We start from the raw sequence: 26,621 nt of genomic DNA on the forward strand, positions 1-26,621 counted from the left end.
TTACACTTATCAGCACGACCATCGCACTCATCAGCAACACCATCGCCCCCATTCCAATGGTCAACTGACCGGGCATGTCTGCCAACCAGACCGACTACATCAAGTCGATGGGCCTGGGTGGCAGCATGGTGTGGTCCATCGAGACGGACGACTTCCATAACCTGTGCGGCTTCGGCGCGCCTAATCCGCTGATGACAGCCATCTGGACGAACCTGAACGGCGACATCCCGCATCCAACCGGACCCACGCCCACCACCGGACCGGTGAGAGGGCTGCCGCAGCGGCTGCGGCCGGACCGGAGAGATGGCTGCGGGAAGGGGGGGGGGGAGGGACTGCACACGGACCGGCGGCAAGGTTGCGGGTAAGTCGAGGCCGAGCCCAGCACTCCGACGGTTTTCACCTCCACCGGATCCACAGCTCTAATGGTGTCTGCTGCCTTCGGGTCCACAGACTCATACGGTGTCCACTGCCGTCTTGTGTACCACTGCCTGATGTTTTTTTTTTCCAGTGCTTTTTCCCCACTTTCTGCCATCGCTTGGACTGTGTCTCCTCCGGGGTGTTTGACATTGCCGCTGTGCCCTTCCGGATTGTGTGCGAATCCATAAGAAAGGAGGAAGGCGCTGGTCCCCAACTGTTGTAACCTGGACGATGGCAAACCCTGTCGACCACGCGTTAACAATGTTCCGACTCTCAAATTTGCGATTTGAATATCATCCTTTCGTATCCATGAACCTCTTACATTTTTTCTCGCCGAGTTCCTGACGAACGCGTCTCTCAACTACCTATGCGTTGTACTCGGGATGGCTCTTTGCTAAGTTATAAGCCATGAGAACGAGCAGTTTTACAGAGTTTCACGCACACTGCTTGAAATGCTCTAAGACAGGCATCTATTCATACGGGTTTTAGTGACGCGGGACTATGCTCTGTCAGTAGCGGCATTAATACCTATCTACTGTTGTTGCAAATAAAGTTGCTCGTACGTTGCCAAGCGATGCGATCTTTCAGTTCCGAGCAAATGTTGCGAACAGGAAGAAGCATATGACTGTGAGGATCACTTAAAGTTTTTGAAAACCAGCTTGTTTAATTCAGCAGAGCATAACTTTGGGCTCCAGGCTCGTTGAGAACAAGTTTACTTTTCAGAACACTTGACATAAAACCGCAACTCTGACAGCTGTCGGCGACTGTTACAGACCACCCGGCCGACCGACCCGCCGCCGACACCCTCCCCCAGCCACGTGTGCAAGAGGAATGGTCTGAACCCGGACCCTGACAAGATGTGCTCGCCCATCTTCTACGAGTGCGTCAGTGACGGCGACCACTGGGACGCCACTCAGGTGAGCGCTAGCCACTCGTGCGCTCGCGGACAGCCGGTGTCTCGGCTGGTGTCCGATCGAGGAACATCCCAACGCAGCTCACCACAGCAGTTCGACATCCACTGGCGACACTTGCAGTTCGACATGCACTGGCGACACTTGCGGTTTGGGGCGACGTATGCAGTTCGCGCCCGGGCCCCGGTGCAGTAGACAACTGACCAGTGATGATGTGTCGTGATGGCGCCTTGGCTTTGGTGCCGAGTCACGGGCGGGCCGACCGACATCACGTGACCACCTGCCACACGCCGCAATGCTCATGCGAAGCCGGCGGCCCCGTCGAGGGAGCGGAGTCGCCGGGTGGAGGGGCGCGGCGGGCCAGCACCCCACCGGCCCGTTCCCCGCCTGTCGGTGTCCGTGTCCGACGCCGCCCGTTCCGGTGCCGGCAGGAGGAGTGCGCCAGCGGCACCGTGTTTGACCGCCTGGCCAACACCTGCGTGTGGATCAGCGAGTCCAACGAGTGCGACCACACACAGCCCCGCCTGGAGGCTTGAGCTGTTTCGCCTCGCGAGATCGGCCAGCGCTGGCCTCCGGCCCTAGGAGCTCGGGTAGTGTAACCCCCCCGCGGCCTCCGCCGGTGCCGCGGTGTAACCTCCCCCGCAGCCTCCGCCGGTGCCGCGGTGTAACCTCCCCCGCAGCCTCTGCCGGTGTCGTGGTGTAACCTCCCCCGCAGCCTCTGCCGGTGTCGCGGTGTAACCTCCCCGCAGCCTCTGCCGGTGTCGCTGTGCAGCCTCCCTCGCAGTCTCTGCTGGTGTCGGCTGCGCAAAGGCTGAAAGCCTATGTTCTGATAGTACACGCACGGCTTGAGCTCAATAAAATGCTTGAAACGCACTTTTTTGGGGGCGCGCGGGGAGCGGGACATTTCGCGAGCGTTTTGTGCACCTATGGGTCCGCCTTGGTTGCAAGCATCCCTATTCCCTGTTCAGTGTATTCTCGGTCTTAATGCGACGCGGCTCTCGTTTTTCCGAGATGAATTGCTCAGGCGCCCACACGACATCGAGAGAAGCATTGCGCGGGTTGTAATGATCTTCGAAAGGGACCTTTGACTTTCTAGACGCTGTAATGATTAAGAGTTGTTTCTTCCGGAATGCATACGTCGGAGGTCGCGGTGATGACATTCGCGAATCGGTGCTAGATTTACGCGTCGAGCTTTAACCTACGCCAGATGTGAATGCAGCGCGCTCCCCGCTTCCATAAAACCGACCTCATTTGATGTTATTGATGGCTATCCCCACCACGGGTAGAGACACCGCATCACAGACAAGAATATGTGTACCTAGCCATCGTGTCCTGGCAGCACATCAGAAACCGCAATAGTTACATTCCGTTCTCGCGCGTGCCTTGTAACAGGACGCTGGGCCACCGGCGCCTGACGCCTGGCAGCTGGCAGCTGTCAGTGGTCAGCGGTCGTCCGACATCTGGCAGCTGCCAATAGTCAGCGGTCGACCGACGCCTGGCAGCTGCCAATAGTCAGTGGTCAGCGGTCGTCCGACATCTGGCAGCTGCCAATAGTCAGCGGTCGACCGACGCCTGGCAGCTGCCAATAGTCAGTGGTCCAGCGGTCGTCCGACATCTGGCAGCTGCCAATAGTCAGCGGTCGACCGACGCCTGGCAGCTGGCAGTTGTCAGTGGTAGCGGTCGACAGACGCCTGACGGCCGGCAGCTGCCGGTAGTCAGCTGCCGATCTTAGCCCGACCGACCCAGTTGCCACCTCGCTGATATCAGGGCGCCGCTTCTCATCAGCTCGTACCGCACGAAAACCTTCGACTTCGATTCGGCGATCCCTGATGGATGGGCAGCGGCCTAATTTCGAGCCCGCTGACGTTTACCAAGTTCTCACGCCCTCACGCTTCTCGGCTTGGTCACTCCGAATAATAAAAGCACGTCAGGCTTAAAATTGTTAGATTCTTTTGTCACGTCATACAGCTGTGTACAGTCTGCAGTGTGCTTCACTTCCGTTTCCTTCGACGCGTTCTAGCCGAAATGCGACGTACATCTCGCTCCTCAGCACCACTCGAACCCATACATAATAATATATCATCTGCTCCGGGCAACCTAACAAATACATAGCAAAACCTGCCAGAAAGGGCATGCGGCGTACAGAAGAGTGAAGGGCCGGCGGCGCTGGTGCTCACAGGGTGTGACTGCTGCCGGTAGCTGCGCCGGAGGGAGGGAGGGGGAGGCGCGGGGGCGGGGTCCGCGGCCGGCGGCCGGCAGGGCGGGCGGACGGCGGGCGGCGGGCGGGCCGGGTCAGCATCATCAGTCAGTGTGAGCGGGGCGGGGCGCCCGCCCGCGCCGGCGCCGCCCGCTCCCGCCCGCGGCCGGCGCGTGCCCCGACCCCGGGCCGTGCCCGCCGGCCGCGCTCGGCGCCGGCGGCGGCGCGCGGCGCGCTCTAGTAGCCGGACAGCTCGGCGAAGGCGGTGTCCCATCTCGTCGGCGATGCCCTTGTACTTCTCCTTCTCGTTGACCAGCTCGTCTGCGGGCGGCGCGGGCACACGGCAGCGGTCAGCGGAGACAGCGGCCGCGGCCGGGGCCGCCCCCACACGGGCGCCACCTACGGGCGCGTCCTCACCGCCGCCGCACGGCCGGGCGGGGCCGGCGCCCGGACAGCGGGCCCGGCCCGGCCAGCGCCGAGCAGGGCCCACAGCCGGACACACAGACCGGCAGACGGAGGAGAAGACGGACAGACAGATAGACAGAGAGAGCGAGGGAGAGGCAGAGTGCAGCAGGCGAGCCGCGGACGGATGGCAAGCGACGCGGTTTAGTAGGCCGACATCTCGGAGAAGGTCGTGTCCAGCTCGTCCGAGACGGACTTGAACTTCTCCTTCTCGTGCACCAGGTCGTCTGCAAGGCAGGCCCGCGGTCAGCCCGAGCAGCCCTCAGTCACCTGGCATGCACCCGAGACAAAGCCAGCAGCCAGCCCTTCGGTATTAAGGCGGCGGTGTTACAACAGCTCCAGTGGCCAGCACGGCTCGGTTAACAGGCAGCCGGGAGTTATTTCAGAGACGTTATTGCAGCAGAAACGCGCACAGATGAAGCGTGATAGTTATTTGTTGTTATGGTCATTGTTATCGTCCGTTGCAGAGAAGCCGTCATCGTTAGCAAAGCAGAGGAGACCCCACATACAACATAGCCCAGCGATTTCAACACAAGGGTTCTTCATCACGTCATTATACCAGGACCACGTTAACTGGCTGATGTGAGACAAGTTGTATTTAGTAAGTACATTTAGTACAAAGTACACTTCATTCTTCCCAGCTCCGGCCAGCTCCGGCGTCCGTCCACCGAACCCGCACTTAAGTGTCTGTGTATGGGAGAAGATTGGTGAGGAAGGAATCGGCCCTACGTTTGCAGCTTGGCAGTCGTACTGTGACATGCATCTAAAAAACAAAACAAACAAAAACAACAGAACGCAAATCAGTCACAATACCTGCACTGGACGGCCTACAGTCGGCTGCATCGGCCCTTCTTCCGGCTGACTGACTTACGCCTCATCCAAACCTGAGCTCCACACCGCACACCATGGCCCGGCGCGTCACGTCCCGCCCGGCGACCGTTCCTGAGCGGCCGTGCGACCTGGCGGAGATGCCTCGCCACACGGGGAACGGCCACCGCTCCGTCCCGCACCGCCCGCGGCTCACCTGGCCCGCCTTCGCCGGTCACACATGCACTGGACGGTGTTCACAGGTTCTGGATGTCCTTCAGGGTAGTGTCCATCTCGTCCTCCAGCTGTTTCTGCTGCTGGCGCGACTCGAGCAGCTGGTCTGCACGTGCCCGGTCGCGGTCAGAAGCGGGGCACACCCAGGCGGCGCGCACCGGTAGGCGGCAAACGAAACAAAACGGCACGCGGCCCGACGGCCAAAACAACACACTCGCAGCCAAACCATGCAGGCAAAAACGACGAGCACGAACTGGTCAATGGTAGTGCAAACTGGGGCGCGGTTGGCATTCACTAGCAACTCTTCTGTCTAGTCATTCCATGCCAAAAACGTAGAAAACGCAGACATGCCATCGAGCGAGGCGTCACGCGGTCCACAGCCCCGGTAGGTGGTCAGAGGCCAGAGGAATGACGGTTGCCCCGGGATTCGGAGGATGCTGTACGGTACAAGTCTGGGTACCGCGTGTTTGCGTGTTAACGAATAACATGAGCGTTATTACCTGGCTAGTAGGCACTGGTGGCCGCGCGGAGTTTATCCGAATGAGCTGCTTGTAACACACAAATGGTCGTTGGTAAGGGAACCGGACCCAGCCCGCTTCAGCATGGTGGGAACTTTTCAGCCTTAGTCCCGAATCCAACGTCTAAGGGAGGGACTCCAACATCTACGGCAGGGACTCCAGATGAATCTAATCCATGACAAATCCGGGGTGTCCAGTTGGGTCCCCGTCGGTGAACCCGTACCACAACACAAACAGACATACCCAGGAGCCTGCCCATGGCGACCATACGTACCGGACCAGGAATGAACACGGAGCGGAGCCTGTTGGGCCCACCACCGACCCCCACCAGACGGCTGTCACCGTGTGACAGACACAGCCGGTCCGATCAGCCCACAGTCCCCCAGGCCCACCCCGACCCCCGTGCCCGGCAGCAGCAGCAGCGCGGCAGCGGCCGTCCCACGCACCTTCCAGTCTGTCGACCTCCTTCTGCAGCTTCTGGACCCGACCGTTCGGCGAACTCGGCGCGGGCCTCAGCCTGCCGGGCAGCGGGCGTCAGCGGACGGCATGGCGTCGGTCACAGCACGGCGGCCGGCCGGCCACGCACCGCCGACCGGCCGACGGAAGCCGGGCCGGCCGCCGCGCCGACAGCCACACATCAGCCCATCAGCACACGCTTCTGACTGCACTCAAGTCGACCGCGTTAGCGTCGGAAGCTACACGCGCCGCACTGAATCGTCTGACGCGCATTAACTAGGCGACGGGCTTGAGCGCCTCGCTCGACACCGATCACCGTGCCGGACCAGCGGCGTGTGCCGCACGGGCGGCGCACCACCCGGCGCCCTCCGGGCACGTCCGCAGACGAAGCCACTCGGTATTAGCCTCGTGAGGCACGAAAGGCGGCCACAAGCGACACAGTTGGAGTTAACACGTATTATGGCCGATGAGTTGAGCTTATCGCGGCGCAGGTGAAGCGGTCCGTTTACGTGGTAGTGCACTTACCGCAGTATCGTACAGCACGTTAACAAGCCACGGCCTGCAGCTCAAGAGCTTTTCAGAAGCCATGAAATCGCGCAAGTAACTCCGGGCCACACCAGACGCCAGGAAAGAAGCAGAAGGCAGGAGCGCAAGGGGAAAAAATCTGAGCCCACCCCGACACAACGAGGAAGGAGATATGCGCCGACAGCAGTTTGCTGCATGAGGGCCGATTGGGGCCACTGCTTTTAGCCAGTTTTACTGAGGCATTAACGACCCGTGCTGTAAACGAACACGGCGCATACCGATTTTGCCCCCGATCTGGCCAGAATACAGCCGGCGGCTCGCCAGAGAAAGCATCCGCCGCTTTAGGAACGTTGGCATGCGGCCCCCGTTCGGAGCAGGCGGCGCGGCTATCCACGCCCCGAGCGGCGCTGGCACGGCGCCGGCGGCGGAGGCGGCGGAGGCGGCGGCGGCGGAGGCTCACCTCCTTCCACCGAATCTCGCTGTCGTGCTGAAGCTTCTGGAACATGTCCTCACGCTGCGAGGCCTAGAGGAACACGACGGCGTGAGTGGCACGAGCGCACGGCACGCCCTCCCCCCCATGCCGTCGACAGTTAGTCAGACCACGGCACACCGTTAGCACACGGCGGCGAGAGGGGGCAGTACCTGCTTCAGGCGCTGAGTGAACATTGTCAGCTGGCGTTCGTACTCTTCCTCGCGCTCTTTGGCCTAGAGCCGGCGGGCAGCGCAGAGAGAACGGAGGTCACGTCACGGCACGCACAGCGAAGGGTCGAGCCGGAGAGGGCCAGGCCAGGCCAGGGCAGGGCAGGGCAGGGCAGGGCAGGGCAGACTAGGCCAGGCCAGGCCAGGGCAGGGCGGGGCAAGGCACCGTGCCCGTCCTGGTTAGTGGGGCCGCGGAGGCCGCGCGGTCGGGGCGGGGCGGGGTGGGCGCGGGCCGGGCTCGGGAGGGGTCGACAGCTAGAGAGAAGAGTGCCGGCGAGCGTCGTCCACGGCCGTCGCCTGTCGACACGTCACGCCAGCCAGGGGCACCCCATGCTCGTGGACGCCGGACGGCCGGCACATGCTCGGTGGGCCCGGTTACCTGCTTCATTCTGTTCGTGAGCTGTTTGATCTGTTCCTTATACGCCTCCTCACGCTGGTTGGCCTACAGGACAAGCCGGCGGCGTTTTAGTGGCGCCGGGTCCGCTGGGGAGCGGCCGGGACGAGGCGCGAGCGGCGCCAGGGTGGCCCTGACCCAGTGTCTCCGCGCCCGTCCCAGGCCGGAGAGAAAGCCTCCCGGCGCGGCGTCCCAGGGTCGGGAGAAAGCGGCTGGCGCTCGGCCGACCCCGCTGCTCGCAGGTCAGCGTCCGCACCCCGGCTGTCTCGCCGCCCGCCGATGGTGGCGACTCTCCACCAGGGAGCGGCTACCGCCCACATTACAGCCCAGCTTGACTCCAGCCACGCCCCAATGAGATAGGGGAAAGACCCGCACCCCTCCGCCCCTAAAAACAGGCTGTATGTCCACCACGGGTCAGGCTGCCGGACGCGCGGTGAGAGGGGTAAGGGTGACGAGCGGGTATTCGCTGCTGCAGCATACCAATACCCGCGCCATCGCCGTCGAACAATGACCGAAACAATCACACATACCGTACAGACGAGGTTCACTAGGTCACGGAACGGGGTCAATCAGCGAGGCCTTTGTCCGCCCACTGTCTGCCAATCGCAACAGACTGCGACCAATGCTGGGTCAAGGAGCAACTGACCTCACCGCATCAGCGTCCCACTGATGCAGCTATGGTGCACGCAATCAGCTGCATAAACGTATGACTAAACAGAAGGTCCGGGGCCAATCACGAGAAGGAAAGTAATACAAGTATGCTCGGTCCAAACCCGGTGTAGAAAACCCATGAACACAATGTCTTGAGTTTCACAGCTTTACACCCACCAAACACGAATCATCGAAAGCCAGAAAGGTGTCTACCGGGAGGGCATCCCTGCAACTCAACGAGTCGATGACCGACACAAAGGTGCCCTTCGACGGCGGCGGTCCACGCGCGACGACAGCATTACCTTCTCCTCGGAGACCTCGAGCGACTTCAGGTTGTTGCCCACCACGCGCAGCTCCTCCTCCAGCTCCACGATCTTGCTGCGGGACGGACCAGAGGCACGGCGTCAGTGCGTGGCAACAGTCGGCCCACGCGCCACGCCACACCGCACCGTCGAGCCATGCCTCGAAGCCCGCGCTGCTCTGGCGACGGATTAATGCCTCACCGGGCAACAACCAACACTCTTCTCCGCCTATGTAAAACAGCCAGCGAGGCGCCATGCATCTCAATCAACGCAGCACCGCTTGAGAGACGGAAATGACAGCCGCGTCATGTAGCTGCTGTTCAAGCCAAACGTATGCAGCGGGAGACGGGGCTCCAGTGCAGACCGAGAACAGCGCAGAGAGCATCAGACCAAGGCACATTCACAGCACACCAAAGGCCGAACCACAGCAAAGTGTGGTGCCAGCACGAGTGAAGGAATACTCACGCCTCGCCTCCCTCCACTCAACCAGACAGTGGGTGTAGTGAACGAAGGGCACTGGCACCCTGTCGGTCCCGCCACGCCCGGCGGTGGGACGGACCGGCGGCTCAGCCAGGGGTCTCCGGTCTGGGTTCGCGAGGGCGTCGACATCCCTGACCGTTGATGTTGGGCATGTGATGGAGGCAACCCGGGACGAATAGCTGTGTCACATTGAAGTACGGATATCTCGAGCCGCTGGTGGGCTGACGCGCGTAGGGGCAGGTGGGGCTCGGGGGGGGGGAGACCAGTGCATCCCAGATGTCGCTCCCGTCTCGCCTACCGCTGTGGCCGCTGCTGGGCTTGGCTCCCCGGAGCACAACAGAGCGGTGCCAAGTTAACTACTCCGTCCCGTCTGTGACTTCATGTTCACTGCTGGGCTGATGTGTGTGCGCGTAGGGGGCAGGGGGAGGGGAGGACGGACCCAGGGGCGTTGCTCACCTCTCGCCTGTCTCGGCCCGCTCCTCGGCCCGCTCCAGGTCATTCTCCAGCATGACCACCTTGCGCGCCACCTGTCAACGAGCCAGGCACACACGGGCCCATCAGGCGCATGCCGGCCGGTGGGCCACCGGACCCAGTCGAAAACCACGCCACACGCCGGCGGCAGCACACACGCACACCACGGCTGCGCATGCCCAAACGCCGGGCGACGGCGGCACGGCCATGCGGGAGCGCCTGTGGAGGGTCGTGCTTGGGGCGGGGCGGGCTGACACACAACACACGGCACGCCACTCACGATTCGCCCGTCTCGGCGCGCTCCTCGGCACGCTCCAGGTCGGCCTCCACCATGGCCAGCTTACGGGCCACCTGGCGACAGCAGCGGGCCCGGCCCGGTCAGTGGTGTGCTGACGGCGATCAGAGCACTGGCTGGCGCAGCGACGCACCCAGACTGGCCTCAGAGCCGGCTCCAGTCAAAGAGCGGCGACGCCGTATTTCGTAATCTTTTTGACATTCTTTTTATACCTCATGTGGAATTGATAAAATCAATAAGTGTCCCTGTTTACACAGAGAACGTCTTAAGCTTCCCATAGTAGTGGCACAGACTCTACGACGAAAGAGCATGTTAACGGATTTACCAAGATGGTTTGAGCGTGATGATCGTTCCAAGTGTGTGTAGAAGGCAACTTAAGAGGACCGACGCACAACAAACCTAGTGTGTGCCTGCGTGACTGTATCATGTGCATTCGACATCAAACCACACACTTCTCGCATGCCACCATCGCTGACCATGCAGCCGCAGTTCTCGGGAGCGACCAGCATTCCTGTGAACAAGTCGCGGGGACCAGCTACACTGCCGTCAGGACCGGACGGACCCCCTACAGCAGCCGCCTGTCGCTCCCGCCTGTCGAGAGTCCACACTCCTGGGGGCGGGCGTGCGGTTAGTGTGGACCCGCGCGTCACACCACCGGCCGTTAGCCACACGGAGGGCGGGTCACGCGCGGTCACCTCGTCGTACTTCCGGTCGGCCTCCTCAGCCAGGAAGCGGGCCTCCTTCAGCTGGTTCTCCAGAGCGTCCATGCGCTCCTCATCCGAGAGGCTGCGGTTCTCCAGCACCTTGCGCATGCTGTCACGGACGGCGGCGCGTCAGACAGCATGTCCCGACCCGCGTCCCTTCCCAGCAGCCGGCGGCGGCGGCCAGCTCACCCCGCCGGGACCCGGCCGGCGCCATCGGCGGCGGTCACCAGCCAGCGGCAGCCGGACCCCGGCGAGGCCGCACAGTCGCGCGCGCGCCCGCTCCTCCCCAGCACAGCGGCCGCCCTACCTCCTCGTATTTCTTGTCCGCCTCCTCGGCGATCAGCTTGGCCTGCGCCAGCTGCGCCTCCAGGATGGAGACGCGGTCCTCCTCCGTGTTGGTTCCGGTTCTCCAGCGCCTTGCGCTCGCTGCGTGCGGGCACGTGTTCACGCCGGTTAGTTCACGGCACGCGGCGGCAGCTGACCTCGGGTGAAAACTAAAGGGAAACGGGCGACCACGCATACATGCACCGCCAGCAACATGGTCAATTGGAGGTCCGGGAGAGGCTCCCTGGATTCACATGGAAGTGGGCTATTAATATTCATAGCGTTACAAATCGCAAAATTTGCGGAGTACGCAAAAACAACACAGAAACACGCACAAAAACAAAGCATGCCACATAACGCAGCCTGGAATAATGCTCGACTTGAGGACAATCTAATTGTTATCACCTAGGGTGCGACGCAGGTTCTGGTTATGACGGCTCGGTCCAGAGCACACCGCTGGCGCGCGGCTCGGCCAGAGTGCAGAGGCGACATACCTGCGGCACTGGCCGGCCGCCCCGCTCGGGCCCGCTCAGAGAGCGGACGCTGACACACTCGCAAGGCATGCACACACATCACAAAGGCGGCGCTGTGTATACAGTGCCCGGGCTGTCGGTGGACAGGGCCGTCCGACCGGAGGTCGACTCGCAACACCGTCCGACCCCGTCGTGGGCCTCCCATAGTTTGACCCAACTATTATCTCCGAACGTTGTTGCACTGTTATATCAACGTCAGCGGCCGACGCTCGGCCACGCTGCACTAAGCTGAGCTGTGCTGTACTGTGTGCTGTACTGTTCTGTGTTGTGCAGTACTGTACTGTACTGTACTGTACTGTGCTGTGCTGTGCTGTACTGTGCTGTGCTGTGCTGTGCTGTGCTGTGCTGTGCTGTGCTGCGCTGCGCTGCGCTGTGCTGTGCTGTGCTGTGCTGTGCTGTGCTGTGCTGGAGGGTCGCACGTACCGCTCGGACTCGTCGGCGGAGTGGGACGCCTCAGCCAGCTTGGTGGTGGCGGTGGCCAGCCGCTCCTCGGAGCGCTCCAGGTCCTCCTCCAGCAGCTGGATGCGGCGTCCCAGAGCCGAGACCTCGCCCTCAGCCTGCGGCACAGCCGGCCACGCGGGCCCGCCGTCAGACAGCACCCGTCACGAGCGCTTCGCACCGTCCAGTGCCAGGGCCGGCACTGGTCCCCAATACACAGAGCGTCAGGACGTTGCCAACAGAGCACACGGACAAACCAAATGTATACCGCAACGTAGCGGACGGCACCCGACGAGTCAAACATCTCACCACCTACGCGCGACCAAGCGCAGGACCGCACCCCGAACATGGCGGCGGGCCGCACCTCCAGACCGCACCTCGCACAGCATGCTGTAACGCACAGCGCCACACGGCGGACAACGCAGCCGCACACCACAGGGATCAGCCCAACGAGCGCCGCACGGCATACCAGCAGCACGCCATCGACAATCACACCACGCACATCACGGCGGCACATGCCTGGGGCGGATGGACGGCACATGTCGGTGCCGCGCGACACATGCGCACGCTGCCGGGCGGGGCCTGCCGCCACGCGCCGCCCTGTGTGCCGGGGGACGTGGGCACCGGCCGCGTGACGTCACGTGACGCGCGCGGCACCTCTGTCACGCACCATCCCAGGACAGTAATGTATTCGGCAGACCGTTAACGGTCCGGCGGACGCGTCGTTTTTTTCTGGTGGTCTGTCCGCACGGCGGCACGACTGTTCCGAAAACACGGCAGATCCCGATCTCTGCCGTGACGGGTGGTGACCGAAGGCGGCGCACCGCCGCACAAGGGTCCGGATGAGTTCCCGACTTGTGCGTCCGTGCCTCAGTTGACTTTCCACAGCACGAACCGACGGACGAGGACTTCAAATGTGAAACTAGCCGTGCCCTACCCGGCACGCCGGCGGCTTGTCAGAGAGCAGCTGAAGGGCCGCTCACCCGGTAGCCACAAATAAGGCAGCGGGAGAAACCACTGTCGGAGGCGGCCCGCACACTTCGTCCCTCCCTCCGCGACCGTCAGCAGAACGCATGGGGTCGGCTTTCGCCGAGTGGGCGGTGCGGCGGGTCGGGCGGGCCGGCTCGGAGGCTCGGGAGACGGCTCGGAAGTCTGGGCGGCGGCGCGGGGCTACGCTCGGCTCAGGCCTGACGCCCGCCGGCCGCAGCGATGCTCGGCTCAGGCCTAACGCCGGCCGGGTACGGCGGCGCCCGCCCGGCAACAGGTCACCCCGCCAGACCGGCACGCCCCTCCCCCGACGCCGGGACTGTAGCCTGACCGGGCGGCGGCTCAGGCTGACCCCTGACTCACCGATTTCGCGCGCGATGAAGACTGCACCGCAAGTTCACCAATCCCTCCAGCCCCCGCGTCACAACGGCATACCACAATGGGACTCCGATCCGCCCTTATATGGCCATGGACGGCGGCCGGCCGCACCCGCTGGCATGGTGTACCAGCGGCCACCGGGCCGCGCCAGGGTGCACACAGGCCTGTATCAGTTTACAAGGTGCCCTAATCTGACGATATGACTCCGGCAGATTGCAACCACTGCGATGTGGATGGTGGATGGCGGTAGGATGCAATGCCGATGACGTAGCAGATGCATATTTGAAGGATCGGGATTTAAGCCGCATCGAGCGGTCAGCTGACTCATTGGCGGAGAACTGAGGAGAGCAAGGGAGAGACATCTGCCACCACTCGTGATCAAATTTTAATTGCCGATGTGGCGTTCTGTTGAACAAAAACAGGATAAATCCGAAATATGCTCAAAAGCTTCGCGAGTGACCATGAATGGGATGAGAACTTCAGGATTTCCGCACTTTCAATCACCCACTGTCCAAAATCACTGAGATGCCCAATTAGCAGCACGAATCTTCTTCAATCTTTTGCGCTAAACGAAATACTTAACCCAGCACTGCGGGCTTCTTCAATGGATGTTTTAGCGCGTCATGGATGCTTTTGAGACACTGCTCGTACATAGCCTTAACTCCTACAATCATGGCCATGAATGCAGTAAAACAGTCAAGAATAATTTCTTCCAAAACTGCGAACGTGAACATAAAAAGCACTACGGCAGACGCCGAGCATTGCAAGGTACGCGGGAGAAAATCAATGGCGCTGGTGATACCTCGCCATAAAAATATGATTCTGACTCACTGAAAAACTTCAATGGAATACACAAGCTCAAGCATACGAACCAAGTCATTAAAAAATGGGTCAGACTAATGCAAGTCCATCCAGAACAGTCACACATCACCCACTTCTTCCTTTCGCCGGGTTTCATCAACAAGCTGCTTGTTGAGCTCGTCGCACTCGTCACGTTTGGCCTCCAATTCATCCCTAGTTTGGGTCATTTTCTTCTTCAGAACCTCCAGCAGAGTAGCACCTTGACCACCAGACATTTTTGCAACGCGTTTCGTCCTTTCCCTCGGCAAAACACGCTATCACCAAACAGGCCGCACCCAATCTCCGACACCACACCACCGCCAGTTGGACACCGCCCTCCGCCCAGCACGCCTGGCGACCGGTGACTGGACGGCCGAAAAGCCTCCGCGGCAAAGTATAGTTCCATATATGGTCCCGAAACTCCATGATAGATCTGACCATTCAGGGGGTAAAAGTGAGCCACATGACGTCGCTGAATTTGGTCAGATCTCCATAAGGCGCAAAACACTACCATAAACGATGAGTTCCATCTTAGCAGGAATAGGAATGCATGCGCCAACCAGTGGTTTTCAACAGAAGGGAAAAATCGCCCAACAAAGCTCTGCCGGAACTCCTGCAATTTGCGACCATCACGCACATTTTTCACTTCGAGTCATGCTACGTGACATTCTCAAGCTACAAGTCGAGCTCCCGAACAGCTTGATGTAACGAAGGGATGGGCTGACAGGTTGAGAGCAACTGCGCTCTGAGATTTGTGAACCAAGGGACAACATTCCGAAATTCCGGGCACCGCACACATATTGAAGTGAAACGAAAGGTTATCTGTATGACTACGTCGTGCACATAAGCCATCTGAAAAGTGGCAGAGTACTGTTTGTTTTAAATGCCCCAGCAGGACAGATCCAAGGTTCAGCTGTGGCACATGGACAACGACCTTGACAATGAGCGCGACGCCCACACGGGTCACAACCGACGATTGAGAGTACAGGTACGTGGGCAGTGAACATGTACCTGGGACAATGTCGACCACGAATGCAGTTCCCTTAACAATAATGGGCTCTAGCCACTTTGAGAAGAAAGTGGGCCAGATGCAGGGAGAAACCAGCTGCTATAATGGAGATTGGGAGGTCTAAGCATTTTCCCCCACCCAGCTGCCCTCCCAATTTTGTGGAACTACATCCCTGCTGTCGGCCTCACACGAACACGGACGACAGGTCCCATGACCTGGATGAAAAAGTACCTACCCTCCTCAGTTGAACTGTCATGATGTTGTGGAGCTCATTCTTAATAACATTCAGTTTCATCATGGTGTTCGAACTAAAGATTGAAGAGCCAAACGCGAGGCCTGGATAATCTGCACATCGATTTCGCCTGTTGTGCCTTTCGGCCACCACTTCTGTCCTCTCACCACTGCACCGGAGTTTTGAAAGTTCGAGTATTTCTTGATCACTTTCATCGTCCATCACATTTGAGGCGCCTGCTGTTCCACTACGACTCGTTGGCCTGCGACGCTGCCGCACCTCGTTGTTGTCACTGTCCGTATTTGCATTGTCTAATTCACTAAGACTTGATGTCGAGCTTGCGGGGGTCAAGTTCCCATTGATCCCGTCCACGTTAGCCACTAAGTTCCTTGTCCGGTCGCGCGAGGAGCGAGCACCTCCCCTCTCCTCCATATTGCGTTGCACAAGCAGTCAGCTGATGGTCAGAGCATCACCCAATTACGTAAACATATGGCAGCGCCATCTCTTGTCAGAGTTCCAAACCAGAGCTTTGCTACGTTAAACTCCTCCCTCAACGCGACCAGTAACTGCAACGCGAGCAGGAGCAAAACTCGCGACGCTGCCGGCCCCGGAGACAGCCCGACCCACAGCGCATGCGCCGCTAGGCCGAACCCGAAGCAGACAGGCTCGCAACTCGAGAAATACACTCCGTCCGCGGCGCCGAGATGACGTTCACACCAGATCACTCTCCACAGCGGCGGAGCGCGTCGGCACGCAGGCGGGCACGAGTCGCGCACAGCCGACAGCACGCGGTCTTGGCACGGCTCGCTCTGCCCGCTGCATGCGCGTCGGAGCCGACGGCCGCCGATGACTTTAAAAGGAGGAGCGTGACGTCACGCCGACGGTGGATATTTCTGTCCGCCGCCGGCGGCGAGCCAGGGGGCTGCGGCGAGCGCCGCCGGCGCCGCCAGCGGCTGGGTCGACTCAGCCAGGCCGGCGGGTTCGCCTAGCGTCACCCTCTTTCAGACACCCGGAGAGCTGCCGCCATCGCTCTTTGACACACGTTTGTAGAGTTTGTTGATTATTTTCGCTTTTCCTGGAGTCTCGTCAGCTGCCGTCCCTCCCCCTCCAAGCTCTCCCCTGACCGGCTGTGCGCCAAAACGTTCGCAGAAACTGCCTGCAAGGCCTGCATCAACCTATGACCCACACTTCACGCCACTTCAGCGCGAGTAGCGCTTCCTGCGTGCTCAAGAAACCTTGTTTGCCCTGTCTTTTTTTCGTTTCGTGAGGGTGCTTAACATTGCGCTAACGTCGCACTGTTGTTCCTATGAACTAGCTTTTCAAACAATCTACTGCAAGTGTGATAAAGGTTTGTCTTATCCCTCAAGTTTGTGGAATGCGCTTATAGCAACTTTTTGTGACTTTAAAAAGTTAGAAGGCATATCCCGGATTGCTCATGAGCAGCAGCCCATGCAAGCACGTTTGGTGCCTTAACTGTGTGACCACTTACGTATGGCGCATTCTTCTATTTTACACCGTTGTCGCTCCTCCCGAGGCGCGCTGACCGCGTTTCTGAATGCTAGTTCGTCATTCGGCCGGAGCGGTACGGAGCCCCGCCCGGGGCCGGGAGACAGAGCGGGGCTTCAGGAGACAGAACGGGGCTCCACGCCACACAAGGCGATCTCGGGTACTGATGCGGGCTGCTCTGCAGCCCCCACTGCCCTCCTCACCCAAGCCAGGTCAGGTCAGGTCACGAAGGGCCGTGAGCAGACAGGGCGAAGCCCCGCGAGTGTCACATTGAATGAGGTCCGTGCTCAGTGGGGGCGATGCATCGTGAGTACACTGCCGGCCCCGGCTGGCTACAGAAGGGGCCTGCGGCCCGTGGATGCACGGTGACTGCCGCCAGCTGGGGAGAGCTGCGGGGATGACGGCCCGCCAGCTGACACGCGATCACGCGTGGAGACAATGGACATCCACCGCTGACTTGGCACATGGATCCCTCCACATCACCAGAGCGGATTTTAAACGCTCTGAACGCACTGCGGCACGACGGAAGCTGTATGTCGTAGCTGACACACGCTGGGTACAGATGGCGTGAGAGACGAGCACTGACATTGACCATATGGACCTCGTACACATTGACCACGTGGTGACACTAGCACGCTTCATGACGTGAGGGCGTGCACTCTACACATGTCGCACAAGCAGCAAACGTATGAATAAACGGCTACCATGGTTTATGGGTAGCCAAGGCCCTCGGAACAAAATGGGACCACACGGCACACAATGCAGCATCATGCCTTGTTACGGGAATAAGGTCTTACAAAAACGTCTTTAAGTTTGCTTTCCATAGTTGCTTGAGAAGATATCCATTCGAAGAAAGAGCTATCTTTAGTCCCAACAGATCATTAATTAATGCCACATTTCTTCTTGTTTTTGTCCGTAACGGCATACGCCTATGTATTCCCGTACTGAGACCGTCAGCAGGTGACACCTGGCTTCCACTGGGCGAAGCTGATGCCAAAACTGCCCTGAATCATTACAACGCAAATTCTGGGGCAACTCAGAAGAAGCTGTTCCAACTTTCTGTGTGTTCGAGTTCACATGTTTTAGTGGGGCCACATTCCCTTTTAAACCGCAAATATGAATACAGTGAACCCCTAGAATGCATGGATTCACAGATTGCATGACATAAATGGCACAGGAAGACGGCAAAACAGTAATACAAAATATGCACAAAGTCAGTTGGTAAGCATTTGCCGCGACAAAGTAAAAACACTGTTAGTAAAAAATACTCTACAATATTAGGTCACTGAAGACAGAGGGCTGCCTGAAAGGGGGTTACAGTAGCCGATGTTTCCGTGTACCTTAACACAACCCATGAATAGCTTGTATCACAAAAGTTTCATTTGGGTGGCATAAAACCCATGCGCTCATTGGAAGTCCAAAACTAGCTACCACCAGTTCGAAACCTTGAAACACGAAGCGATAGGCAACTGGCATCTCGCTATGGTTTCTCAAGGTCTTCACCAAGCCAAACCATCTTGCGCCACTAACCCTACTTTCTTGTACTAACTGCAGTGACAGCTACAGGTATCGCTTCATGTATTTGGGGTTTTGGGCGCTGCGACTACATGATCATATGGGGTCCGCAGCTACAGCTCTGTCAACGGGGTCACCTGATCCTGCACTCAGCTTTACAATGCAGAGCTACAGCGGAGTAAATCGGAACTAATATAACACCATTCCAGCTCAGAGCAGGCTCCTTCGGTGCCACCAGTTCGGCTCAGCCGGCCGTGAAGGTGACACTGACCTATGACGGGCCGCCTACTAACTCACATTCGTCAACGCCTTATCTTTTTCGACGAGCTCATTATTAGCGCTCAGCAGTTTCTCGCTGGTTTCGTCAAAGTCGTTCTCCAGCGTCTGCATCTTTCTCTGGATACTTCGCAGCTCATCCTCCGCCTTTCCGGGCACAAGTCAAGGACGAAGAAGAAGCGTTATTGGCGCATGCGCAGACTGGGCGGACGTCCCCTGAGGACGGCGCGTCCCGCCGGCTCACCGTCGCCAGCGCCTTGTCCTTCTCCTCCAGCTTGTGGTTGGCATTGGTGAGCGACTCCTGCGCCGTGTCCAGCTCGTTGTCGGTCTGCTGCAGCTTCTTCTGGAGGGCCCTAAGCTCCTCCTCGGTCTACAGGGCGCATACGGCTACAGATTAGCCTAGCTACGCGACGCTACCCTGTGGAGGGTGTACTCACGGCGGTCAGCGCCTTGTCCTTCTCCTCGAGGCTGGCCTGGGCGGCCTGCAGCGCCTCCTGCGCCATGTCAAAGTCGTTCTCCAGAGTGCCGAGCTTGCGCTGGATACCGCGCAGCTCGTCCTCCGCCTGACAGTGACGGTTAGTGACGGAGCACGCGTTAGAAGTGCCGCACACGCACGCCAGGGTGACGCCGGGGTCAGCACACCAAAGCCGACCGGAAGTGGGCCAAAAGGCGAAACAAAAATTAGACAGGAAAGAATGGGGACGTGCGGCACGTGGTTTCAATCAAAAGAAGTTTTTTTAAGTGAAAAGGGGATCAGCGTGGCGGTCGTCAAGGCTGGACGTTTGCAAAATGTTTTAGCGATGAAACAGAAGCGCGAATCTGGTCAAGAATGCTGAAGAAGGGGGGCATTAGTTAATAAGTACACATAATTTAATTCATGGGATAGATGAAAAGTGGGCACACATATACAAGCGCGAATGAAGTGGACGCCAAAGAATTTGTGTGTTTGTGGTAAGATAAAGCTTCCCCATACATACTTTGATAATTTTTCAATACGTCCACTTCACCCGGTCACTCAACACGCAGTAGTTAAGCACAAAAACCATGCAACCTACTTGTTCCTGAAAACGTCTACATCACGTTTGAACCATGGTATCAAGCCATATACATCACAGTAAACATTAACGTTAGTGTCCAATATAGCAATTTACGCTGTCAAGATGACAAGAGCGATGAATTCCCATTACTAATGAATTTCCACTCTTCAACTGCGTGAGATTTCGCACGTTATGAAAAAAACACTTTGAGCAAGCACTCAGTGCTTAGAACTAAAAATAAACATGCACTATGCTGTAGAAAAGGCAGGACGATTAACAAATATGGACGCTTATTCTGGAGTGTACAAAAACCCTGCTAATAGCATCAAGAATAAGGACATCAATATTTTTCGGTGATACGCCTAGGCCTAGCCCAAAAGCTCGATTTATCTGCGTCTACATGGTACAGTCTGACGGTGCGTAAGCTCATTACGCGACTGCATAGGTCTACTGAAAGATTACGTTTTGAAGAAATTGAATCATATGAGAGGTGGAATGCTCAAAGCCAAGAGTTGCTTCAGTCACCGTGCAGAATATGCACGTTGGGTGAGTTTTGGGATGAGACCAAAATATAAGATCATATATTTTATATATATAAATATATTATATCTATGGTACCAAAATGTTCTTAATTGTTTATGGCAAATTACAATCATTTTGAAGAGAACGTCTTCGAGCATTCCACCCCATAGAGACAGCTGTTGCGACTCAAACAAGCCAAAGGTCCTGACCATTTTACAACCTCAGACCAGATTTCACTATTACACGGCGCTAAAATGAAACACTTTGTAAACAACCGTCCATTGGACATGGCATTAACTGCATTGGGCTTTCGTAGCCCGTCATGTTGTCTGGCTGCACATTACGCTCAGGCAATTTTGGTCCCAGGTGTGATGGCCTCCTCCCCCCCCCCCAACATAGCGTGACCTACCCTCTCGGCGCGGAGGTTAGCATCCTTGGCCTGCTGTTCCAGAAGGTCAGCGCGATCCATCGCGTTGTCCTTCTCCAGCTTCATCGCCTGCATCTTCTTCTTGATGGCCTCCATTTTGACCGACTTTGTGGGATGCTACCTCCGCTGAAAACCCTGCCAAGAGCATAAAGATGTAGTTAGAGGCGTAATGTAAATGCCTTCACACATTTCGATACCACACCTGGATCGATCGTGAGTCATTGGTGAGAGTGGCCAAATGCTTCAAACGTTCATGCAACACTCAAGCTGGTTGCAACATCACCGGTTGTGTCTAGATGGCCCAACATGTGAAATCAGACCGAAAACAGCGTAATTACTGACTGAACCATACCAACGACATTTTCCCATTTTAAGACCTGGGCATAAAGAATATCATGACAGGCCAGTGTGATAGACGAGAGGCTGTCAGAAGAGTTACCGTATGAATGCAGCCCGCTAGCTTTCATCCATCATCAGTCATCTGTGCCCCGTGTGCTTTATTTATTTGGCTTCATAGTCCAACGCCGCTATAGATCCCTGCATGTCAACAAAGAGGCGCACCCCTCACCAGAACCTCTCTGTCTGCCTCTCTGCTGTGCCTCCCGCCCAGCCTCCCTGCCCGCCCCATGCCTGCCCCATACCGGCCCCTGTGCCTGCCTCCCCGCCCACCCCACTGCTGCGCCTCGCCGCCTGCCCCCCTGCCAGCGGACAACAGCCCACCCAGCCACGCCCCGTCCCGTGGCAGCCGACCGACCCCGCCCAAACACGGGTCGCGCGTGTCACCCTAATCGGCGCGCAGCCGCCACGGCGGCGTCGCATTATGCGTGCGGCGCGTCGGCCGTCCGCGCGCCGAAATAAAGGCCCGCTCGCTCGTCACTGCACCCACATCCGGCCGGCGATGGCTGCCCACCGGCCGCGTCACGCACGGCCCAGCACGAATGGGGTCATCGAGGCCGGCGGGGGACCTGGCGACCTGCACAGGCCCACTTGATGTCATATTTCGCTTTTGGGGTACAAATCATTTGAACGGAAGGTTTGTTTGTATGGTCAGCCATGACGAACTTTGGCGCGGGTGTGCTCGGAGGGAGCACACCACGGGCTGGCCAATATGGCAGGGCAATGCACTTTGCCTGCATCGGTGATCTTTCGAAGTATCGGTACCCAAGGGACACAAGTCCAGACAACTGGGACATCTGGGCCGGCCGCAGTGCCGCCGCTCGCCCCGCAGCGGTGCCCCGCCCCGCTCCCGGTCTCTGCGCACCGGAGCGGCCGGCGGCGCCCCGGCGGCCCCGGTCGGATGACTCGCGCCTCCGCCGGCTGACTCAGAGGGAGTCGGCGTGGCTGCCGGCGGCGGCTTTTCTCGGCAGCAGCCCGGCTGACCGGCCGGTCAGGCAGCGGTCGGCTCGGCAAGGTCGGCCCAGCGAGCGGCGCGCGCGAGCCAAATATGGTCAGAGCGCCGGCCGAAGGTCGCCCGGCCGGCCGGCCGCTGCTGTCGCCCGGTGGAGCTGGCACTGCATCGGCCTGGGGCGGCCGGGAAACGGGCACCCCGCACGACAGAGAGCCGCCTGGCAGTCACGCGCTGCCCCCCCCGACAGCCCCGCCGGCGCCGGGATGTGGCGTCACGCGCGTCACGCGGCGCCGGCGCCGGCGCCGCTCTGACCGGATGAGCCCTGCAGCTGTGGGGCTTCGGCGGGTCCGATAGGCATAGCACGGGGATGTGGACTAGCTTTCGGCGAAGCGACGAGGGCAGAGCGCAGCCACGGACCTAGTCTCGCGAGGTCCGCCCAGACGCCTTGTAAGGAGCAAAACGAAACTCGACTACCAGCTATGTCTAAGGGGCGTGCCCAGGCCCCCCTCCAAACCATTGCATATATTCCCCAGACAAAAATTTGAAACGTTGATAACGTAAGTATTTACATGACTTGCCTTAAGATATTTAACTGCAAGTGACCAAAGAATTGCATTAATGATGCCGAACCGTATCTCGCTTCCCCTGAGCCCATGGATACTGCAACAGCGAAGCAAATCAACAAACAGCTGAAGTCTTCCGTTCAGCTTGGATGACCATATGGGTAACTCGCGCCAGGATTCAACAGGTATAGAAATTATGAGCAGGAAACTGATCCCACCTCATGGAATGTCTGTCAGATATTCTCGTAGCCCGTGAAAACCTACCCTTTTGATATCACATTAACATGGAGTGGCCAGTCGCTTTCCAAAAGATAGCAAAATAACGGCGTCATGATTTTGGCTCGAGTCACCGGGCGCAGTCCAAACTGCTGTCACTTTAGGGGGGTCAGCCGGCGCGCGCAGGTGTTCCAAGACGGGGTGCCGCGGCCGGCGGCGGCGCCGGGACATGGCCGCTGGCCAGCCGCCGGCGCCCGGACCTATTTCGGGCGGCGAGGGAGCGGCCGTCGGCGGCCCAGATTGCTGCCTCTGTAACGGGAGAGCGGAGACTGCAACGTGCCGGCCGAGACGGGCGCCGGCGTGGCGGCCGACCGCCGACCAGCCGACGGCGGCGGCACGACATGGCCGGCTCGCAGGCGGAGAAGGTCCAGTCCGTGTCGCGGTGATGTAATGGGGGAGGTAACTGATGAGCGTGACGTAACAGCAGGAGCGAGCATCCTGTGGGGTAACCCGAACACCGCCACTGGCACTAAGGCCTGGGGCCTCTTCGCCACCTGCGATCGGGTGCCAGTTTTGACAGAGCTACCGCGGATGCCAATTTTAGCAGAGCTTCTGAAGGTAAATATTCATAAATATTTTAACAAGTTTAAAATTTTTATGTGAGAAAATTTACCTACCAATGTTTTGTATCTATCATTTTACGGTGGATAGCGTTACGCAGGAGGGAAAACATTAACGCAGAACATTCTTCACAACTCCACGAATGCTGCATACCACTACATCTATACAAACATGGCCCTTGTGAGACCTCCTGAAAGACAACAAAAAATGGCAGCACGCCTTGGTAACAGACGAGACATACAAGGCAAAATCTCAGCAGGACGCCATTGGACGGGCTCCAAAACGCGTAACCTGACGCTGGATAAACACCGAATATATCAGAAGATGAAGGTTGCATCTGGCAGGAGCACACACCTGGCATACCAGTCAGGCGAAGGGCAGATGTGGGCGGTACCCGTGAGGACACCGGAAATGACTGGACCAGTCCCGTCTTTCCACTGTTGATTTTGCACAAAGCGTGAATTAACTTGGCGTTTCCTGTGACGTCGACGTTGCCCGTGCATTGCAGCCAATAAAATGCATGGTTTCACGTTGGTCTTGGGTTGCTTTTCTTTGGCCCGAGGGCCCCATTTTTGGTTCCCATGTGCTGTGTTGTGGCGATATGATCAAGCGCCTGATAAGACAACCGCAGCACGTTTCCTACGCGGCTTTAGTGAGCAAAGATGCTTCGTTTCTCCTGTTCCAGAATGCAGCCAACCACCATCGAGAGTATGCACCACACACAACTGTGGCTACTGTTAGGCCACCGTTGTCTTACTTTCCTAACGTGCATTTTGTAGAACATTTAGGGGAAACATTTAAGAGATCAGTTCTTTGCTATCGTGCGAAGAAAAAGACGCCGTGATTTGATGTCCTGGCGACACTCATTGGTGACTGCGCTCACCAGTGCAAATGGCAGTCACGGTAACCATGATGACAGCCATAGGCAGTCATCATGCCTCAGGCACGCCGAGCCCAACACCTGCGCACCCAACTTCTGGCTGGTGAGTCAGACCTGATGCGCTTAGCCTTAAACCTTGATCTGCAACCCTGACTTCCCTCTTCAAACGGGGGCCTTCGGGGACGTCTGGTCTGCCTGAGAAGTGATCCGTTCTCACTCTCAGCCGACGCTGTAGCTTCCTCGTGAAAAACTCAGGCACGTTTAACAGCCTCATTACAGGTGCGGCCAGCCGTGGCCCTGACCCACATCGGGAACGAAATCGTCTGGGGCGCCGCGCGTCACGCCGGACTTCACCGGGCCGGCGACGCAACCTCAGGAGAGAAAGAACGGCTGTTCGGTGGATGGCCCAGCACACGACTAAAACACGACAGCGAGATACGCAGCCACAGAAAATGCATGACACCGTTATTCAATGCCAAACCTAAAAATTCAGAACTGGAACAGGAGCACAGTGCGGATACGTGTTCCAATGACAAGTGATAGCTAGCAGGCTGGTGGAGGCATGGGGAGCGAATCCACCAGTATCGGGGTATATACTGACCAAAATTGAAGTGAGAGCCGATAAGAACCAATTAGATAAGACCAAGATTGAGACGGCTACGTAAGAGGTAGGGTATCCACTGCAGATACCGTTTGGCACAACCCATTTCATGATACATTACAGAGCTTTGTAAGCACTTGCAAAAGGGGCCAAACAGGAGGTGTCACTTTCCAAATGACTAGGTCCAGCAGTAATTTTCTGATTGTGAGGTATTGCCAGGCATGACCATATGGGAAGAACCTGCCGTTGAAATCTGAAATCAGTTGGAGGGCCCGACCCCTTCAACAGTATGCGAGCCTCTGACTGAAACGTGATACGTGGTACTAAGATACATGTTGCAGAAGCACCTATGGATCTATTCTGCTCATGGATCTGCTCTGAAGCGGGCCGTTTGTAGTTCGCTTAACGTCTCGCCTCGCAACGGAGCGTTTGATTACATGACTGCTGTTTCAGCACGACCAGCCAGCATGTTATCTGTAAGGACTTTGGCTGCTCCCTGCTCAGTTCTAAGGCAGCTTCCAACATGCCAGATACAAAATTTTGTAGGCCGGCCCTCGCAAGTAAAACATTCAAAACAAGCCTGATGTCCCCATTTAAGAAAATACGACGGAGGGTACTGGCTCTGCGTGCAATGAATGAATGGCATTCTTCGTTTGGAAGCCACGCATAAATCCCGTCATACATTTCACCATCTCTCCAACCTTACGCCCGGTTACACGCTGGTTACGCCAGGTGAAAGTATCCTTCCCCGGGGTTCGTGTTACAATATTTAAAGATATTTAAGTATAATTTGCAACCTCACTAGGGCGACACGTCGCGCTGTCTTGGACCCGTCTGTCCCACTTGTTACGCTTTGTTTACACCGCATCCAAACCCCTTCTCCCTCCATGCGTAGCGTAATTTATGAACGCTCCCGCACCACGTGTGTCAAAGGAACTCGTTAACCTTTCACGTCACTGCACCTGTAGTCTTAAATGCTTCCATGGTATCACTAAAATATACTGAGGGTAGCCATCCCAAACCCTCAATGGTACAAAAAGAAATACCCAAAGGTGAATACAAATGAGGCCTTGAATAAACAGATCTAGGAGTTATACATGAGTATGTGCAGGTATGCTTCATCGTTCGATTTTGCCCGATTCTCTGAAATAAAAAGCTGGTACAGGATACGCCATTTGGGTAAACAGGTCAGCTATAGCAAGATTTCTGATTCTCTCCGGTCTATCACACTGGTACTCCCTGCCAGCACATCCAGATCCAGCGGAGTCATCATTCGACGAGACTTGGATTTACCGTAGCCAGACACTGCACGCGCACTCACTGCACAGCACACCTCCGCGGCGCGGATCTCGCCCGGTCGGCGCGGAGCGCGCCGGCGTATTTTCGTACCTGCAGCTGGACGAGTCCGGGACGCAGCCAAGTGCGAGTTCGACTGGTGGGCGCCCCGAGCGCCGCGGCCACCGACAACGGAATGTACCGCACTGCGCCTGCGCGCGCGGATAGCATTACTTGACCATACCCGGTGCCGGTTGCCTCCGGGCATGCGCGTGCCGGGCGGGCGCGGCCACGATGATCGGGTAGTGGGTGTTGCATTGGGAAGGGGATCTTGGGGATGCTTGAAGGGGAAGAGTGCATTCCGGAGGGCTTTTTGTCGGGTTCGACCTGACCTAACTTAACCTGACCTTGAATTTAAACTTACGAAAAATTTTCGACATTGCGCCTTATCACGCGGAAAATATTTTTTTTCAATCTGTTTGCGAGTCGTGTTTCAATTAAAATTTAGGTCAACAGCTGTTATTATGCCCTGATAATCCTGGCACATTGGCACACACGCGTATTGTACAG

At 57.8% G+C, this 26,621-nt stretch overlaps 1 protein-coding gene across 1 annotated transcript; it reads right to left on the reverse strand.

Annotated features, from left to right (window-relative positions):
- Positions 1-3,747: 3,747 nt before the first annotated feature.
- On the reverse strand, positions 3,748-26,221 carry LOC119103527 (tropomyosin-like). The gene is given in 12 exon segments (XM_037227107.1): positions 3,748-3,795; positions 3,797-3,846; positions 5,993-6,029; positions 6,031-6,063; positions 7,606-7,668; positions 8,574-8,649; positions 9,805-9,875; positions 10,515-10,632; positions 11,804-11,937; positions 18,806-18,931; positions 20,530-20,682; positions 26,166-26,221. Coding segments are annotated over 11 exon segments (855 nt in total). The 5' UTR covers positions 20,644-20,682; positions 26,166-26,221; the 3' UTR covers positions 3,748-3,762.
- Between the last annotated feature and the right edge of the window lie 400 nt (positions 26,222-26,621).

The sequence above is a fragment of the Pollicipes pollicipes genome, unplaced genomic scaffold (assembly GCF_011947565.3).
Source record: "Pollicipes pollicipes isolate AB1234 unplaced genomic scaffold, Ppol_2.1 Scaffold_5724;HRSCAF=6776_pilon_pilon_pilon, whole genome shotgun sequence".
NCBI lineage: Eukaryota > Metazoa > Arthropoda > Thecostraca > Pollicipedomorpha > Pollicipedidae > Pollicipes > Pollicipes pollicipes.